The 20341-nt window shown below is 36.2% G+C and overlaps 1 protein-coding gene across 8 annotated transcripts in view; it reads left to right on the top strand.

Moving 5' to 3' along the window:
• Positions 1-20341, top strand: part of nt5c2 (5'-nucleotidase, cytosolic II) — a 100790-nt gene that overhangs the window by 60233 nt on the left and 20216 nt on the right. For 3 of the 8 annotated variants that reach the window (XM_008106572.3, XM_062976310.1, XM_008106573.3), the window contains 6 exons: positions 12671-12788; positions 17547-17642; positions 18020-18079; positions 18263-18354; positions 18512-18569; positions 19348-19441. In XM_008106572.3, coding sequence (XP_008104779.1) covers positions 12671-12788; positions 17547-17642; positions 18020-18079; positions 18263-18354; positions 18512-18569; positions 19348-19441 — 518 coding nt within the window. Of the gene's footprint in view, positions 1-6640; positions 6695-12670; positions 12789-17359; positions 17450-17546; positions 17643-18019; positions 18080-18262; positions 18355-18511; positions 18570-19347; positions 19442-20341 lie in introns of all 8 variants that reach the window. The other 5 variants (XM_062976307.1, XM_008106575.3, XM_062976311.1 and 2 more) reach the window with 5 other exon arrangements.

Raw genomic sequence — 20341 nt, forward strand, 5'->3', positions numbered from 1 at the left:
GTTAAGAATCCCCTCTGGATCGTCATCACTTAGCAGATTAATATTCAGTTTTTGGGCAAGTTTCTGAAGTATGTGTGGAATTCTGGATTAGAGGGATTATCTAGTGCCATGTCAATCTGCTTTCTTGTCAGAGACCGCTTTAATTATCTTGGTAGATGACCTAAGACAGGAACTAGACAGGGGCAATGTGTCCCTGTTGATTCTGCTAGATCGTGGTATCCTTCTAAATGGGATTTGGTGGTACTATTTTACAGTGATTTTGTTCCTTTCTTCCAGAAGGTGATGCTAGAGGAATCTTGTTCAACAACCCCTGGCCGTTGGCTTGGTTCTTTTCCACGTTGTTGTGTGTGTTTCCAAATCATTTCTAATTTATTGCCAACAAAACCCCTATCATTGGATTTTATTGACAGTGTTTGCCTTTGCTTTCCTCTGAGGCTGAGAAAATGCGACTCGTCCAAGGTCACCCAGTGGGTTTCATGGCTGAGCTGGTATTCAAATCCTGATCTTCAGAGTCCAGTGCTCAAACCACTATGCTGCATTGGCTCTCTCTGTCTCCTATTATATTTTATATATACAGTACATGAAACCACTGGTAGAGACTGCTTTGAAGTTTGATAACAGTGTGCTGATAACACCAACTCTATTGCTATTTTCAAATGAAGTTGATACAGTCCTAGACCATAGCCTGTCATGAATAATGGACTAAATGAGAGTGAACAAATTGAAACTTAATGTAGACTAGCTGGAGGTGCTTCTAGCTAAAAGGCAGAGTAGGCAACAAGGATTCAGTCTTCTAGATGGGGTTACACTTCTCCTGAAGACACATGTTTGTAGCTTGAGTATCCTCGTGGATCCGAGTCTGGAAGCTCAGATTTCAGCTGTGGCTAGGTATTCATTTGCAAAATTAAAGCTTGTGTGCCAACTGCACCCATTCCTTGAGATGTCAGATGTGACTGTGGTGACATAGGCCTTAGTGAAATTCCGATTGGATTACCATAACACTGTATATGGGGTTGTCATTGAAAAAGGCTCACAAACTTCAGTTGGCCTAAAAACTACAGCCAGATTCTAATTGGGCTAACTATAGGCAGCACATAATTTCCTTGTTGCAACATCTCCATTGACTGCTGCTCTGTTTCTGGGCACAATTAAAATGCTAGTTTTTACCTATTTAAAAGATGAGTTTATGTATCTGTAGGACAGAGCTAGAATCCATGGTATTTGACTTGTTAGGAAAGCATTATATATCTTTTTTAAAAAAGTGTTAAAATGTTGGCCTGTTTTGAAAAGGACAGACTAAGGTGGATGCAAAGATTAAAATGGGAAAAGAAAATCCAAAATAATGTGTAGATAATGTTCCAGTTAGGCAAGTAACCTTAATAACCTTTGCGAAAAGGTTAAATGGGAGTCAAATGCTGACAAAGAGTGTGTTTTGGAAAATCAACTTCCTAGGTCTGGAATCAAATCAAGTCAAGGAGTCAGCAACCTAAATATAGAAGTGTCAAAGAAATTGATGTCATGTGAATTCAATGACAGATGTATCAAGTAAGATGTATTGTTAATCTATTTTAAGATCAAAATTATTTTTGACAGCTGTTACAAATACACTACAAAAACAGTGTGATATTGAATGTATGTTGGTAATGGTGAGCATTATATCTATTCACTGGTACTTACTGTCTGGAAAGAATAATGGCTTTCTCTTAATTTATATCAGAATGTTCAGAAAATAGCCCTATGAAGATATTTTCCATCACTCACTTTTACTCCCCTTAAAGAGTAATTCTACTAAATATTAAGAAAAAAATTGAAAGCAGTGTTGTTTATGCTTAATGCTAACCAACCCTATCATTTAACAGGCAACTGAAACTAGTGTCACATTACTGCAAAATTTTGGTTAACCATAAACACTGGGCAGTGTTCACAAGGCCTATGCTGAGAATTTCCTTTTCTTTGCTAAAGGGAAATAGGAATTTGAGTGTGTGAGTGAAAGGTAGGGGAGCAAACAATACTTGTTTTCATAGCTGACTCTTTGTCTCTCAAGTAAGTTAAAAGGAGAATCCGTTTTATTTTCTCTAGCCCTCATTGTAAATTAATTCAAGATGGCAAAATGTATGTTTCATTCCATAATTGCATTTCTAACACCATCCATACTATTTTTTTGGATTTACAAATAGGTAATGGAGGATATACTCTTTGGAATTCTGAATAATTTTGTTATTATTGTCTAGAAATTAGTTTATAGTTTAATCTCTGTGTGTGTGTTACAATGCTACTTAAAAATAGCTAGACCCTTTGTGAAAGTTGCCATATTGCTTGAATCATGCTTAATGTTTGCTTCAATGTTTTAATGGTGCTCTTGGAGTGTTGCGCTGTAAAGCTTTCAGTTTGTTGTTATTTGATATTTGGGTAGGGTGGAGCACATGGTGTGTGTCTCTCTGTCTCCCAATAAATCATTCACTGACAGACTGCTACATGGCTTGTTTAGGAATTGGATCAGGATTGAGGTCCCTGAAAAAAACAAGTTTAACACAACAGGCAATAGGATTTTCTTTCATTAATCTATCTGAAGAGCACGGGACCATTAGAATTCTGTGGTTTGATGTCGGGAAATATGAGTAGCGTTTTTTATATTTATTAGGAACAATTTTCTAAACAAAGAGATTCAAGGTGTCTTACAACCAATACAATATAAAAATATAAATTAAAAATGTATCACTACATGCAACTGTGTGTGTGTGCCTTCAAATAGCCTGCCTTATAGTGACCCCATGGATTTCAAAGTGTTTTCTCAGGCAAGGGATATTCAGGGGTGGTTTTGCGAGTTCCTTCCTCAGAAAAATAGCCTACAGCACTAGGCATTTATTGGTAGTATCCCATCCAAATGCTATATTTTCCCAGAAGAAATCAGAGTAATGTGGTGTGTTAGTATAATAGGAATGCCTGCTACCTTCTTCTTTGGGCATTTTTATAGAACACCTGGAAAGCTTCTCTCATTCCTCAATGGAAGGTGATCCAGGGGGTTATAGTTTGAGATAGTACCAAATAGGAACAGTCACATGACCTTTATTGCTTCCCAAATGATGGATGTTAAACTCATAAAAGTTAGATGTGGTTGATATTATAAATATATGTGTTTCTATCAGGAAACCTATAGTGCAAAGGGTTAAATCCATAGATTAGATATCAAAATTGTGTTGTATATTGTGGGCAAGGACATAATAGGAAGCATGGGTCATTGCAAAGTTGAGATTTGACTGTGGTCATAATCAAAGTGCATACTTTTTGTTGTGATCAGACTTTATATATTATCTTTATTTGCAGGAATATTCTTTTTCATTTTAGATAGATTAATGGTCATTTCTCTCCTTCTCAGACAGTTTTGTTACCAAGTCCTGTCCAGCCTGCTACATATTTTTATCCTAACACATTTTCCAAATCTCATTTACTCCACACATTTTCCAAATAGAAATTTTAGTGTGTGTGTGTGTGTGTATGTGCCTTCAAGTTACCAATTCAGAGTGGCTTAATTATTGAATTTTATATATGTACAATGTAATTCTTATCTGGACAGTCTGAAATAATTAAAGTACCTATATTAAGATAATGAGATTAGCACATACTCCTTAGAATATAAGAAGAGCTATGTTTGATCAGATCAAAGTGCCGTCTGGCTCAAGATTCTCTACCTACAGCAGCCAACTAGACGCCTATATGAAGCCACTGAGCAGCAGTACCTGAATACAACAGTGCCCTCCTACTTATGCTCTCCAGCAACATATACAGAGACACGCTGTTTTTGAAGGGAATATATGTCTAAGTGGTAACCAGTGATACTATCCTATGGTACTACTGTATATTTTGATATCTACTGGTTTTTATATTTTAAGGTGCTTTGAATACTATTAAGCTACATTTAAATGCAAGCCTTTCAGTGCAGTTTGCCTCCATACTTACTAAGTGAGCTTCACTGTTAATGAAATGTGTTTCAAAGAATTTAAATTGACATTAATGGATAGATCTATCAAAATCAGTTTAAAATGTAAATGTAATCAATGTGCTCAAAGCAAAATGTCATAAAAACACAAAGAAGAACTCTTCCATTTGTGTCTTGCTTGTAGTTTTTCTGGAGACATTTTGATTGGGTTAGGTTGATCCTTGATTCAGTTCTCAATAGCCCATAAAGCCATATTTTGTGCGATAGTCTGGAAGTTTAGTATTGTGGTCCATAGAGACTGTTTTTCAAGCACAAACTAGATTTTCAAGAAATTGTTTGGTTAAATTTAGAAATACAGTAAATGAAACAAAACATTTTTAGAATCCCTCCTTCCTTTCATCTCACATTTTCCCTGGGATGGGATCAAAGATTTCCAAAAGTTTAGAACAAGATTCGATGAAAAGCTTATCTAAAAAAAAAAGTAAAATTAGCTACTGTATTTATCTTCCAACTTTAAAAAAAAAAAGAATTGTCGTGGTCCAGCAGGGTACAAATTATAATTTGTTTCCTGTGATATTGTTAGCTACCTAATTTCTGTGACACTGTCAGCTACCTAATATTCAGATTTATAGCAGACATTATTTTTGACACTTGTGTGTTTGTGTATGTGGATATATATATTTCTGGCTGGCTGGCTGTTTGTCTGTATGTCTATCTTAATTAACATGTAGATATATCAGAGACCTAGAACCTAACAAATATTTTCAAAGTTAATTTATGGATGATTTAGCCATTTAAAATATGTGGTTCAAAACAATGTTGTTTAGCAATCCACTGTGAATGAGATTACTGGGGAAAAACATCTCTGAATATTCCTTGCCTAAAATGTGTACATATGCAGACAAATGTGCATAGGATTGCAGTCGTTGAGGCTTACTTACAAGTATGTATGTATTGTATTGTTGCTCTAATGCATTTTCATGCCGTGTAATCAAATTTGCAGATGTAATAATGTAACCAAGGCATACTTCATGGTCCATCAGCTCTACCATATCCATATTATATTTGCCGTAATCTGTACGAGGTATGGCAGAAAAGTAATGAGACTAATTTTGGGAAATGAAAAGAAGTTACAGGGACTAAGATCTGGCAAATGGGGGGGGGGGCAGGGAACCACAGGAATGCTTCTGCCAAAATTCATTTATCTAGACTGTTGTGTGTTATGGGGCATTGTTGTGGTGCAGTATCCAAGTGCGTACAGTGTCTGTTCATAGACGTGTCACCCTCTTCCTGAGCCTGTCAAGGACTACTTGATTAAAGGTTTGATTGACACTTTGTCTTCAAGGCACAAATTTCTTGTGGATGGTTACCTGACTCAAAAAAACAAATGAGCAATTTGCTTTTCTGTTTGCTCATTTTAGCTTTCTTGAGATGGGGAGAGTTTACCTCTCCCAACTTTGGTGTTTGGTGTCTGGGTTATACTCAAAAATCCATGATTTCTCACCTGTGATCACACTATGAAGAATTCTGGTTCTTTCTCAAGATGGTTCAGAAGATCAACACTCACATCCCTCCTCTTGGCCTTCTGCTCGATTGTGAGGGTTTTTGGAACAATTTTTTTCTGTTGTCCATTTTGTAAAGCACCTCAGAAACACGACGGATGCTCTCAACAATTGCATAGCAACTATAACATTCAAACGTGTACTGTGTTTATGGCAGGGGTTAATCTAACGGCCATGTGAAGCGAGAGGTAGCATTGTTGCCGGTTCATGCTAGTTTCATTACTTTTCAGCTGTACCTCGTACAGATGTGTGCCATTTAATATACCTAGATTTTCTTTTAAAAAATATAAAATATTCTTACTCACAAATAGACATTCAGAGAACTCCTTAAGACATATGTTCCGAGCCAAAACTTCAATACATATGGAGGATTGTTTATGTGGCCGTGATCCTGCCACTGTCTTGTGTTTTTATTTCACCACCTTGAGGTTGCCAGTGTTCTTCATGGTCTTCCTTCATACTAAAGTGGAAAGAGATAGGCTGTCATTTTTCCAGAACTTGCATTTCAGTTGCCATTTCCATGGCCTTTGCTAATGTTCTTTTAGAATACTTTGGTATACAAGTTTATTTTTGGATGTTCACTGAATTTATTCAAAATTGCTAAGATTAATTTCAGTATTTGAAAGCATGTTTTATAAATATGTGCACCTTTTCTCCCAATACCCTGCCACATTTAACTACTTACACAGTTCTCCTGTCATTCCTATCAATATGCACTAAAATAGTTTTCATGTGGGACAGGGAGAAGCTAAATATTCAAATCATTCCAGAGCACATAAACTACATTTGATATCGAGTCAATAAATTAACTTTAAACCTATGTTAGAATTGTAATACGTTTTAAAGCCCTAGATTTGGTTCAATGATCCAAGTCCTGATGCATGTGTTACTGTCAATTTTCTGTTGATAACAGCACATCTGTCTGTCCTCAGTTCTTTTGCAGACTTTTTAAGTTTAAGATCTTTGAAATATGAGAGCATTTTAAATGTTTTATTTATGTAAAGATAGTTGCAAACCATGACTGATTGGCTTTTTAAAAGTCTTTTTCAGGCTTATAGCTCCAGCAAATGATCACGTTGTCATTAATATCCTCCCCCAGTCTTGCAGTTTTAAAGTCAGTATGATTCTTTCTTTTTGACAGGGGAGTCCAGTGTAACTCCTTCAAGACTGGAGTGACACTCAGCATCTGCTTCATGTGAGTTATTATTTTGGCAGCAGTATTCTGCAGTAGCTGGAGTGGCTGCAGACTTTTACTTTTCAGAAAGGGCTATACATATGGCTACTGCACCTGTTTTGGCAGCAAAGGTAACACTAGAGTGCATGGGTATCTCATTCTTTACTGTGTAGCTTCCTCTGCATATTGGCTTCTCTTATGATATGCACACTTCATAAGGAAGCCCCACACTTCTTCGAGAAAATAATTTTGAGCTGAGTATATACATATAAATTCAATTTTTATTTGATTTTGCAACTGACGAATTGTGAGTGCTGTCAGCTGGTTTGCATCTTTAAACTTTGTCTTTTTGTCACATCAACTCCCTCCCCCACTTGAAGAGAAATTTGTTTCCTTAGGCTCTGATCTCAGTACCTCTCTTCGTTACCCTGTGCTCTTACACTTTGATTACAGTTGTCCAGGGATATGCATGTGGAAGTAACTGCACCAGTCTAGCTCACTGCACAACAGATTATGCATGGCAACCTCTAGGTGCCTGTTGAATATTAAATAAGCATAGTAACATAGTCTGATTTATGAAATAAGTTCATAATTTCTCACGGTTAATTTCCTAATAACTGAACTGTTTGAGAACTAAAGAGTCCTCAGTTGTTTACCTTTTAATTAATGTAATGGATCCTTCTTCTATTATGGTGCTTCCATTTGGCACCCAAATACTGTTCACTGCCAGCCTTGCAGTGATAGATAGATCATTTGTTTGGTAGCTCATGTTACTCAAATGAGTACTTGTACAGCTTGCAAGAAAATGTCAGAAGCTCGTAGCTCATCGTGATTGATCTAGAATACTCTGTGGTGCAGAGTGTTGTCAAAAAGGGACATGAGCTCTGTGAATTCCAACTCCATTCCCAGTTGTCTAATTAAAGGAAAGCTTATCTTGAACTATGTCACTGTAACTGGAGCACAACCTTTATAGTCTCCCTTTATCGTCATGATCCAGTCTCCATGGTTTCAATTCATACTATCTGCACAAATAAACACTCACTCAGGTGGTCTGCTAACATATAGTAAGACATTTCTTGAAATAAAAGGTTTCTTTGAAGTATGTGGCAGACTATGCTGATTATTTGTAAAAACCAAATCTTGTATTCATAAACAAATCACATGAATGTCATGTGTAATTGTGACACCAATGTGTGTTTCTATTTATTTATCTGTTTATTTAAAGCATTTATAAATCACATTTGACTTGATAGATTCCAGGGTATTTTACAATAGATATAGTAAAAATTATAAGAGTAAAATACAACAGTTGAGTTGGGACTTACCCACCAAAGTTTGCTCTATGTGTGTTAATAGGAGGAAAATACGGTAATCAACTGTTCCTCTTTTGCATTTGTCATAGAAATAAAGGAGACTGCTCCCTCCTTTGTGTCACATGGAGAAAATGCAGCAGACTAATGTAGGAATGTGGATAACTTTTCTGCTAGCCTTGAAAGAACTATTAAAATGGTATCACCAAGCAGCTTTTGCTGACTTAAAACATTAGATTCATCCTAGTATTAATATTTTATATTGATAAGGCACCTTGAAAATTGTGTTAGCTGTGAAAATTATTACAGTAGAATCTCACTTATCCAAGCTAAACGGGCCGGCAGAAGCTTGGATAAGCGAATATCTTGGATAATAAGGAGGGATTAAGGAAAAGCCTATTAAACATCAAATTAGGTTATGATTTTACAAATTAAGCACCAAAACATCATGTTATACAACAAATTTGACAGAAAAAGTAGTTCAATATGCAGTAATGTTATGTTGTAATTACTGTATTTATGAATTTAGCACCAAAATATCATGATATATTGAAAACATTGACTACAAAAATGGCTTGGATTATCCAGAGGCTTGGATAAGCGAGGCTTGGATTAGTGAGACTCTACTGTAGTTACATTATGGATGGGAGAAAACTATTATCTTTTCCCCTGAGAAAATACAGTATATATCGCCATTCTCTTCCCTGGTGCCCTTGGCTTGGTCTATAATCAGCCAACCAACAATGAGAATGTTTCATAAGTTTGATCTGTGGAATGAATTGAAGCATATCATTTAAACAGGCATTGTGCATTCTCTGGTTAGATTCTGATCCCACTTTGAACAACTTGAGTTCTTCATCATAGCAGCTTTCCTTGAGATTCCATAAATGCAGAACCTTATTGAACTGCCACTAAAAATGATTTTTGGTATGGAAATAATGCATGTTCATTTGGGCACTAGAATGAATCCTGTTTGAGTGTTACAGTGAATCTGAAGTGTTTTAACTATCATAAAGTACCGTTTAACCTAAGTGTGTAGATACTTTCATGTTCATCTCCTTAAAGTTTAGATCATTCTATGGTGGATCAGTGTGTCCCTGTACTGGTTTTAAGGATGGCTGTTGATATGTATACTCATTTAGTGAATAGCAAAAAGATATATCCCTGTCACAAAGACATTACAACTCAAATGGCAAGGAAAATCTTTGTCTGGAATCATAAGTATCTGCAATGCCTATTGTTCTCTTTCTTCTTACTGTGAAATAGGTCAGGTTGAGATATTCCATGGCATTTCCTTTGTTTCTTGAAACTACATTAGTATGACAAGGAATTTTGAAGATACAGACACAAGGGTATTCATTGGAATTTAACCAGGTTAACAAAAGCAGATGACATGACAGATAGTTTGTGGGTCTGTTATTTAGGATGTCAAATTTGTCAGCCTTTCTTTCAATTGATTTCATTATTTATTGGTCTCACATTTGCTGCAGTGAGTTCAAGTTGGTGTACACACCTCTGCTCTCCACTTTATCCCCTAAACAGCTCTGTAACATAGGTAAGGTTGATGTAGAATGTCCAATCCAAAATGACCCATTGAGTGTCATGACAGAAGGGACTAAAACCTGGAACTCCAGACTTCCAGTCTAGTACATTGGCTCTCTACTTTAATAGTCCCACATTTTTTCTTTGAATCATAACCTTTGTATATTGCAGTGTACATTGAAGACTGTTCAGGTATGCTCAACTTCATATTTGTAACATGCTGGCAGCAAGCACCTACCATTTTGTCTATGGATTTCAGGAAAAGATTGAGAGTGATGGGCTAGGTGATTGGTTACAGAAGTTAGTCTGGCATTTGCGATCTCAGTTTGGAATCCTTGACAAGTACCAGTGTAACTCAGTGTTTCTGGGAATACAGTTGTATACAATGATTTTGTTGTGAAAGGCATTCTAGATTAAACGTCCGTTACGCTTTTGAGGGATGTAGTATATGTGTACAGTTCTGTTTTGTAATTTTCAAGTGTTTGGCTACAAAAAATTTTTTTTGTTCATACATTTTTAATAATGATCCATTGCATCAGTAGCAAGCAAAGTTCAAAATTTCTTGCTGCTTCTAAATATTAGTCATTTATAAAGGCTTCATTATCTATTTTAATTTATTTTTCCATTGCAGTAAAATATTATAATTACTTATTTTACTTTTTGGGAATTCATAAGATTTTTGGATTGTAAGTATAGTTTTGCAAATACATTAGAACTGAATCATTCTTGATGCCAGGACTTTTAAGGGGAAAATAGCCTTAATTTGTAGAGAAAGAAACTAGTGCATTGGACAGGATGACATTTTACTTCATAAAAGTGCTGGGTATCTAGTGGCTGGGGGAGTCAGCTTCTGAAGAACCTACATGAATTTACTAAGGGCTTTTGTTATTCTTTCTAAGCTAATTTAGATTTTTCTAGATTGAACAAATGGTGAAATACTAACATGTTTCCATAAGATGCCATTTTGATGAGTAAGTGGCTCTATCTTACAAGGACTGATATTATTATGGGCCAGTCCTCTGAGCATATAATTAGCCTGTCTTATTGTAAGGTTTTTGCCAGCACACGTTCTCTGCTGAAAGTCCTTATTTGTGGTGCCATTTAACAGTTAATTACCTTCTTTACATTGTCAGTGCATAAAACATCTCCATGCCAATGCTGTCATCACAGTAATACACCATTAATCTCCCTACATGTTACCTTAGGTTAAATAAAAGTGTTATTGACTGCTATGGACTTATGCGACCCCATGAATGAGAAGACATCCAAGTTACCCAGCAGTTCTGACAAGTCTTGCAGACTCAGAGCAGCTGATGCATCCCTGACCAAGATTACTTATCTGTAATGCAGTATTCCTTTATTCCTCCTTGCCTTCTACTTTACCAAGTATTATTGTCTTTTCTAGTGAGACACGAAGCAACTGATTTCCCCCAAAAAACAAAACAAAAAATCCACACATAAAAACAGTTCTATGTTACCTGTTTGTTTACATGACATCTGCACACATAATTAAAGTGTGATTAAATACATTAAACAGAATGACTTCATAATGTATGATCATATCAATTATAAAAATTGTTATTAAGGCACATGTAAGTATTAGAATTAGCATTATTGGCTAGGAAGTTATGTTGCTAAAAGGAATAAGGAGTGATAGTGGATCATACATGAAACTAAGCTTATAAGAATGTAGTAGGAAGACAACTATGGAGTGGATGTTGCAGATATGCCTTACATACAAGATGAAGGATATATTTAGTAGCACTGAGATCTTGGGGGATTTATGTCCAATACAGATCACTGCACAATTTATTTTTTTCTTTGCACAGTAGAAACTTAGGCAAAATCATAAGCTGTTTTTGAAAGTTTCTGCATTGTCAGAGATTTGCCATGTGGTATTGGAAACCTGCTGTTACCAAACTTAAATCAAAATCTATTTTAGTGCATTGAACTAGCTGTATGATATTTCAGTCTCACTCATCCTTTAAAGTTCTAGGAAAAATAGATTATGGCAATTCATATATTGGACTACAAAATATCTAAAAAATGCTAGGAATTAATAACTTTTAGAGCAGCATTAATGGAGATAAATTAGTTTTAAAATCATTCTTAATGAGTTGTTTTAGTTTGTGTAAATGTTTCTATCTGTGTATTTAATGTTTTCGGTGTTTCGCTCCCTTGCACATTGCCACTGTACATTGGGAGCCCAGGTGAGTTGAGAGAAAATCGATAAATACTTTAAATGAATAAATGAACACTGTTACTACGTTAGTGGAAAATAGCAATACTTAACAGATAACGATAAGCAGAAAGGCAGTAATTTATAGGGAGATAAATGTATGGTAATGCAACATATCTTACTATTACTATGCAGAGCATTTAGAAAACCAGTGAGGTATAGTAGAAATATTTACTTTTCATAAAGTAAGAGTTCTCTGAAAGGTGACAGAATGTATTGTTTTGGTATAAAATAGTAGACTTTCTGAGCTTATTAATACATTAGAAGCTAATCTTACAGCTAGGCTTCTAATAAAAGGCAACTTAATATGTTATCCTGCTAGATGCCACCTACTTAGACACAGAGCCTCTGGTGGCATAGTGGACTAAAGCCTCATGACTTAAAGGTTGGGTTGCTGACCTGAAAGCTGCCAGGTTCGAATCCCACCCGGGGAGAGCGCGGATGAGCTCCCTCTATCAGCTCCAGCTCCATGCGGGGACATGAGAGAAGCCTCCCACAAGGATGGTAACACATGATCTGAGATTAGGCTTCAAAATTGTCTTCTGAGTTTCAGCAGGACCAATAAATATCAGATTTTCTTTAAACATGGGCTTGTAGAGGTGAAATGAGGTAAGAATAATAATGTTGTTTGGAAAATACTTCACTTGAGGCACTAGCTAATATTTCATCTGATGGATTTTGTTGCTTAAATTGGAATTGTACTGCCAGTAGACAGAATGTTCCTGGCAGAATAAAACTTCCAAGATCACTGTGGCTAACAAAGCCTGATATTTCACTCTGCTGTATGTCTGCTGAATTCTCCATAAAGACATATTATAAGGTCACAATTAGTATAGATATTATGCCTAAATATGGTGTGCTTATCTCCCTTGTATTTTTCAATAGAATCTTCTTCTCTTGTTGCAGTGTATAAATCCCCAGAGTATGAATCCCTTGGATTTGACCTGACCGTTGAACGATTGGTTTCAATAGGATATCCTCAAGAGCTGCTTAATTTTGTCTATGATCCTACATTCCCTACCAGGTAAATAACTATAACCTATCAAGCAATTTAATTGCAAAGGATTCTTGTAAGTTTTGTTTGCTGTGTCAGTAAAAGAATGTGTCTTCAAAGAAATCAACTGCATTGCAGGAAAGCTTAAATATATATCCAGGTAGAACTTTTGCCTAGCTTCTAAGTTATGTAAAGATTAATTTAATTCATGATGATGAAAAATGATACATAAAGCCAGTGGACAGTATTTGTAAGTATGGATAAGGATCTCCAGATTTCCCTAGTAGCTTTTAAAACAGGCCCCATTAATTTCAGTAAATCAACTCTTAGTGTGGCTAAATTTGGATACATCCCACCCCAGATGAACTTTTACAGCCATTGAGATTTCTCCATATTGCTCAAACATGTACCAGCAGAGCATAAAAGAAATACAAAATTGTCCATAGTGTTATAGAAAATGTGTTAATGCATGGTACCTTTATTAGATCCACTTAACATTTTTGATTCTGAACTCTGTTCATTGTGACTTCTGTAAAAGATACGAGAGGTTACTGCAGGAAAGGAATGCTCAAATGTAAAACCAATACAGTGCATTTAGTAAGAGCACAAAAAGGAGCATGCAATTCAAACGTTTGTTGGTGAAAGGTGAAAAGGAGAAATGTAAGGCCCATTTGTGGTGTCATATTGCTATAATTCCAACTTATTGTGGTTCCTAGTGTACAAATATGTATAGTGCCTTGCAGAAGTATTATTGGGTTGTTGTATGTCTTTCGGGCTGTGTGGCCATGTTCCAGAAGCATTCTCTCCTGACGTTTCGCCCACATCTATGGCAGGCATCCTCAGAGGTTGTGAGGTAATACCTCACAACCTCTGAGGATGCCTGCCATAGATGTGGGCGAAACGTCAGGAGAGAATGCTTCTGGAACATGGCCACACAGCCCGAAAGACATACAACAACCCTGTGATCCTGGCCATGAAAGCCTTCGACAACACAGAAGTATTATTTACGCTTTGTTTTTTCCATATTTTGTGATGTTGCAATCTGGAATTGAAATGGACTTAATTGTATTGCTACCACTTGATGTAGACTGATACTCAACACTGTGCAGGTATAAAATATGTTTTATTGTGACACAAATGTAGAAGAAATAAAAGTACTATATATACTCTAGAAATTTTAGTTAAAAAATCAGCTTCCCAAAATTGGATTGATTGTTCTCCATGAGTCAGTGTAAATACTTTCCCTTAACTCTTACCAAAAAAAAAAAAAGAAGAAGACAAAAGTAAAATAGCAAAAGGCAAGAGTTTAGTCCATCCCAGAAAATCTTAAAGAAGCACTCACTTCTCACTCTCACTACTACAACAACATTTCTGGCCTTTTAAAATATCTGGACAGGAAAATGATAGTGCCAGATTTCAGGAGCTACTGCCCTCTTGATGCAGCACTGGTGCTTTTCCCTCTCTGCTGAATGACTCTTAGCTTATCCACAGGTTATATAAAAATTTTAATTTTTAATCCCAGACCTGCTTTTTGACTTATACATAAATATATATAATAAATTGGCACTTGTTGCTGTGTAGGCATTCACTTATTTTCCTGTAGTATACCTAAATAAGCTCTGGTGCCTAATAAATTGCATAGAGACAATACAAGGCAATTGTAGAGGTAAGCTCTTTTACACTGCAAGAGATCTTAGACAGAATAGTGAGTCCCTTCTATAGTTAAATGGAGTCTACCTATGTGTAATTCTGGAAGGCCCTAAAACAGTGGTTCTCAACTTGTGGGTGTCCAGATGTTTTGGCCTTCAACTCCCAGAAATCCTAACATGGTAAACTGGCTGGGATTTCTGGGAGTTGTAGGCCAAAACACCTGGGGACCCAAAGGTTGAGAACCACTGCCCTAAAGGTTGTTGGTATTTAAATAGTACCCAAGGAGATATCAAAACAAGTATGAGATGATGTTGTACAGGAATACGAAGCAGGGTTGGATTGTTTTTTAAAAACCCAAACCTTATTACAAAATGGAAAGAATATATCTGAACTATGACTCTGATTACACTATGTAACACGATTTTTTGTTCCTGGATTATAAATGTCATTCCTAATGGGTTCTATTATAAAACCATGGAAAATAAACTTTGTTTATGCATAATTTCATTAAGATAAAGAAAATTACAAACTCCAAAGGCTAAAACAAATAAAATAGTACACAAAAACAGTTTCTGGACAATTACTTTCAAAGTAAGGATTGTACAATTAAACAAGAAACAACACTTTCAACCCAGAAACAGATCCCCCCCCCCTAATTTTGTTACATAGTGTTATAGGAGGTCATTAAAATTAGTGGCTGGATAAGAAGGGCATTAGACAAGAAACCAACTCTGGAAGAGCTGAAAACTCTGCAGCTGACATAGGAGGGGTTGCTATTACTAAAAGAAACCCAAATCAAAGCTAATGTGGAATTTGCAAAAAAGGCATGCAGGAGACACAGTAAACGCATTCCTATCCCATCAAGACTAAAATTGAACTTTTTAATCTTGCTACGGAAAGTAGTACAAAGCAACAGAAATTGCATTGAAAGCATGTTAAGCATGATGGTCTGATTGAAGGCTGAAGCATGAGGTTTTTAGACAAATGGATCTAATTTACATATGTTTTAATTTTTATAATGTATTTTAATGATGTATTTTTATAGTTTTAATTGATTATGTGTACTGTTTTTGTTTTATTATTATGTTCTTGGCATTAAATGTTGCCAACTGTGTAAGCCGCCCTGAGTCCCCCCCGGGTGAGAAGGGCGGGGTATAAATTCTGGAAATAAATAAATAAATAAATAGTGGCAGCAACATATTGTGGGGATGCTTTTCCTTGTCAAGAACCAGGAAACTTGTCAAGATTGAGGGCAAGGTTGATAGAGGTAATATAGGGCAATTGTGGAAGAAAACCTGTTTTAGACTGCAAGGTATCTTGAGCTGGGCAGTGCCCATAACATAAAACCAGAATAACACTGGAGTACATCAAATTGTAAAAATGCCATTTAAATCCATTTCTATTCTTGGTTGTAACATAATGAAAAAATAAAGCTTGGGACTTAATACTTCTTTGATGCACAGTGTGTGTGTGTTTGTATTTTAGTACACCACTATAAAGTCTTATCTAAAGTCTTGGGGACAAAGACTAAAACATGTAATTCATGCTTTCTGTAATACATGAAACTATTATTTATTTTGAACAGTTTGGATGCAGGTGATCCACCTGCACTAGCTCATAGTTCTGTATGTCTGCTCCGGGAAGTGGGCTTTAAAGCCTTGGTTCAGACAGACAATATCTGTTCCCAAATTTACTTCAAATTTTCATTGTCCTTAAGGTCATTTAATGTCTGGAGAAAGGGGCTTTCAATAGCTGGATTATTTGTGGTGGATATTGTCTCCTTTCTCACAGTCAGAGCCAAACCACACATTGCAGCAAACAGCGATGACTGCCAAAAACTGTTTTGTCAATTATGTTCTCAACTCTCTGTCCTTCATGTGCAGATTCACTTACTTCGAAGTGAAACTTCTCATGCTGTGTAGGTTCCACCCTCACTTTGATTTTAGCAGTTAATGATATAAAGCAAGGACGGGAACCGGCACCAGGGGACCACATCACATGATGAACACATAAAGAACATTATATATTCCTGGCAGTGGCAGGGAGAACGTGCCATGGAAAGCTCTTTTGTAGTAGGTGCTTACTAAACAAGCTTAATAAATTAAATGTTTTCATAAAAAGAAAAGACAAGAGCTGATTGATCATCTTATTAGACAGTTGCCATTCCCATTTGAAAAAGGAGTGCCATTTTGTGACGTAAAAGGAGAAGCAGTAAACTCTCCCTATACCTGCCAGTTATGCCCCTCCCCAGATATTTTTCATCCCATTAGGGTCACTCTGATATCAGAGCTAAGTGGGGGAGATAGGATGAGAAACTGGAAAGAGTCAGTGGAGGGATGCTTATGATTTCCTCATCCATATGTATCTTTAGCTATTAAAATCTGTCATTCACCCTTTCAACGTAATGAGAACAGTACTATGTTTAAAGAAACAAGCATTGCAGTTGTATCTAGTCTGGCCTCAGTATTGGTTATAGTTAAAGAACTTCCAATAAGCTATTGGCTTTGTAAAATTTTCTCCACAACCATTTAGCTATGTACAAGTGCTTTAATGTATTCAAGGTGCTGCAAATATATTTGCTATGTTCACCAAAAAAAAAGAAAAAAAAGAAAAAAAACTGCATGAGTTGTAGTGAGCTATGTGTTTGTATTCTACTCCTTCTTTCATTTGGCTGCTTGGACTGTCTCTGACTCGTCCAATTGTGGTTCACATTTAACTTATGATAAGTTTTGAATATGCTAGTTTTAAGCAGTGATTTCTAAAGTGTTAACTACAGTTCTGGGATTTAGGAACAAAGCAGACTGTGATAAACTGACAGTGATAGTAAAAGCTTTTAAACGTGTCCTCCTGGCTTCAGGAGACTTTTCTGTTAAGAAAAATGAAGTAATTATAAAAGAATCAATCAACTGTACATTTAAAACAGGCAATGCAGACTATTTTTTCCTCTGCAGCTTAACAAAAGTTCAATGGGACTCTGTCAACAAAGTGTCCTCCTTAGGGTCAGATACTAGTTTGGACAGAACGTGATAGAACTGGTTCAGGTATGCTATTCTAATAGACTACCTTTCAAAGTCTTGCTGTTTATAACAGCTTGGTATACAATGCTTAAATAAACTCTTGCATTTCTTTGTTAATTAGAGGCCTGGTATTTGATTCTCTTTATGGAAATCTACTGAAAGTTGATGCCTATGGGAATATCCTAGTATGTGCACATGGCTTTAACTTCATGAGAGGGTAAGTACCGCATATAAAGTCAGTTATTTAAGAAGTAAGTTGCTTTCTTCATACAAAAATATTCCTTGGCATGAGGTAGAGCTACTGAGTATGCATGGATAGGAGTGAGCTGATAAAGTGTCTTTTGAAAGATTCCCTTCAGGTATCATTCGAACACTAATATTTTGAAATATTTGTTTGGAAATTATTTTACTGTTATCTCATTGTGCAGTCTAGTAAAGCGGAGGGACTTTGATAATCTACTTAGAGAGACTAATAAGCAAGTTTGGAATAAATACGAGCAAGTGTTGTTCAGCTATAACTGTCTTGGTATAGTAATCATTGTACCAACACACTCACTTTATTCCTTCCCTTCTCTTGCACACCCCTCAAACAAGATACAATGGTTTGTTAAGCCACAGTTTCCAAGGACTGATGAAAATAGTTTCTTCTCTATGGTAAATATGCTATTAAGTATCACATTTAATCTTGTAGACAGAAGAGTGCATATACTAACCACATTTCCTGTATAGCAGTATTTTAATGGAAATAATTTTACTGTTTCTTAGGGGTTATAGCCTTGAGATATATAGTATTGACATGATTAATTGAAACATTCCCTTATCCCTTTTCATTTTCAGGCCAGATATCCGAGAGCAGTATCCTAATAAATTTATCCAGAGGGATGATACTGACAGGTTTTACATTTTAAACACACTGTTCAATTTACCAGGTGAGATCATAGATTGAAGTGGGTAGGAGTAGCAATATTAGGAATTAACATTACAAATATTGGTTTGGATGAATGGTATGAGCTTCTCTTTAACTTATTATTCATTTTATATGTATAGTCATGCCTTGCATTTACATCTGGCTTTGCTTCTTTGTAGAGACATATTTGTTGGCCTGTCTGGTGGATTTTTTTACTAATTGTGCCAGGTATTCAAGGTGAGTGAGTGTGTCTGCTGGTTGCATAAATTTGAGAGATATTTGCTATGTCACTACCTTTTTCCATTCCAAGTTAAAAAAAAACGTTAGTGCTGATCTTTCTGTCTGTAATTCACTGAAACATTAGAGTAAATGGAAGTACTTAGGGGCTTGTTTATTTTGTTAAAACTTGTTATTAAAACTACACGGGGTTCACAAGACTTCATCATTCACAGCAGGTGGAAAAGCCCCTCATTTAAAACCAGTACGTAAACACCATTGTTTAATGTAGAAATAGGGACTTTTTTGATCTCGTTGAGTAGACTACCAGTCTGGAAAATGGGGTGGTCTTAAAGTGTTCTTAAAGTATAAGAAGCATTCTTAAAATATATTCATGTGCCACTGGGATAGGATGGGATGCACAAGGGGAAAACAATAAGAGAGTATCTGTAAAGCAAAGTTTGCTCCCAGCTTGGGTAGTGAGTAACATGGAGAATTCCTCTGTTGATTATTCATAGCTGCTGGGGCCCTAAGTTTTAGAAGAGGGTCAGGTCTTGACTGAGCGGAATAGGGAAAGAATTAAGCATTTTGCACCCCTGGAAACCACAACATATATGTTTATAAGTAAACCAAAGCAAGTTAAAAAGAACCACCTAAGTTAAAGGGGATAAGATGTTTTGGAAATCTGTAGCTATTGCCAAATAATGTTTATACAAGATTATTGAGTCCTATATGCTATTATAAATGGTTGTTACTTTTATATGTGCAACATCTCTCTGTTGTTCCATTTCTCTCCTAGCTGTGAGACAGGGTTTAAAGATGGAGACCTCTTCATGTCCTTCAGGAGTATGTTTCAGGATGTGAGAGATGCTGTGGATTGGGTTCATTATAAGGTGATTGTGACTTTCAGATTATCTGTTTAATTCAACAGCTTTTTCTGGGTTTACGGTAATTAGAGTACTGTAATTTGAAGACTATTAAATTTGTTTTTCCACCTAATGAGTAAATATTAACTACTTGTTAAGTGACCATTGATATGATTGGAGGGGGGCTAGTGAATGAAAAAACAGTTTCCTTCTGCTCTTCCATCTGTTCTCTAAGTGGTCTCTTATTCAGGAACAGTTCAGAGAGAGGGCTTCCTCTTGGCTGAAGCTGTTGAACTGTGTTATGTGGGGGGGGGGGGGGGGGGTTTGGTGTTCCTTAGTTTTCTATCTCAGCTTGGTGTCTTCCAGTAAATACTAAGTTCTAATTTGCTAAAGGAGCAATCCACAAGTATCTGATTAACTCTTTGTGTCAGCTGATCAGAAGAGACCAAAATTCTCAACCATATTACTCATTTTTCTTCTCTTCTTCCTTCAGTTTTTCTTCATCTGCTTTGCCATCTGGTCAATAACCTCCCTCCCTGCCTCTCTCCAGTAATGTATTCTAACATTAATAAAGCATAAATTATTAGAAATTAATGCAATATCAAGAGACTTGGTCAAGAAGAAGAAGAAAATTGCTGTGTTGGATGAGTATAGCTCCATGCTCAATCGAATAAAAACAAAAGATTGGCTTAGGATGATGCCAGTAAAACAATTCAGATACCAGAAAGCTCACAGGCTTCAGAGCGTAAACAAAAAAGCTGCTGCCACTCAGACTACTCATTTACCAGTGAGCACACAGGCTTCAAAACCTGAAGGCATACGTAAATTGACCACTGTTATTCATTTGGGTGGTGCACTGTCGTTCAAGCTGCAGAATTAATCTTACGAAAGATTTTTATGGTATCTAATACGAATGATCTGAGAGAA

This window comes from Anolis carolinensis, chromosome 3 (genome assembly GCF_035594765.1).
Source record: "Anolis carolinensis isolate JA03-04 chromosome 3, rAnoCar3.1.pri, whole genome shotgun sequence".
Taxonomy (NCBI): domain Eukaryota; kingdom Metazoa; phylum Chordata; class Lepidosauria; order Squamata; family Dactyloidae; genus Anolis; species Anolis carolinensis.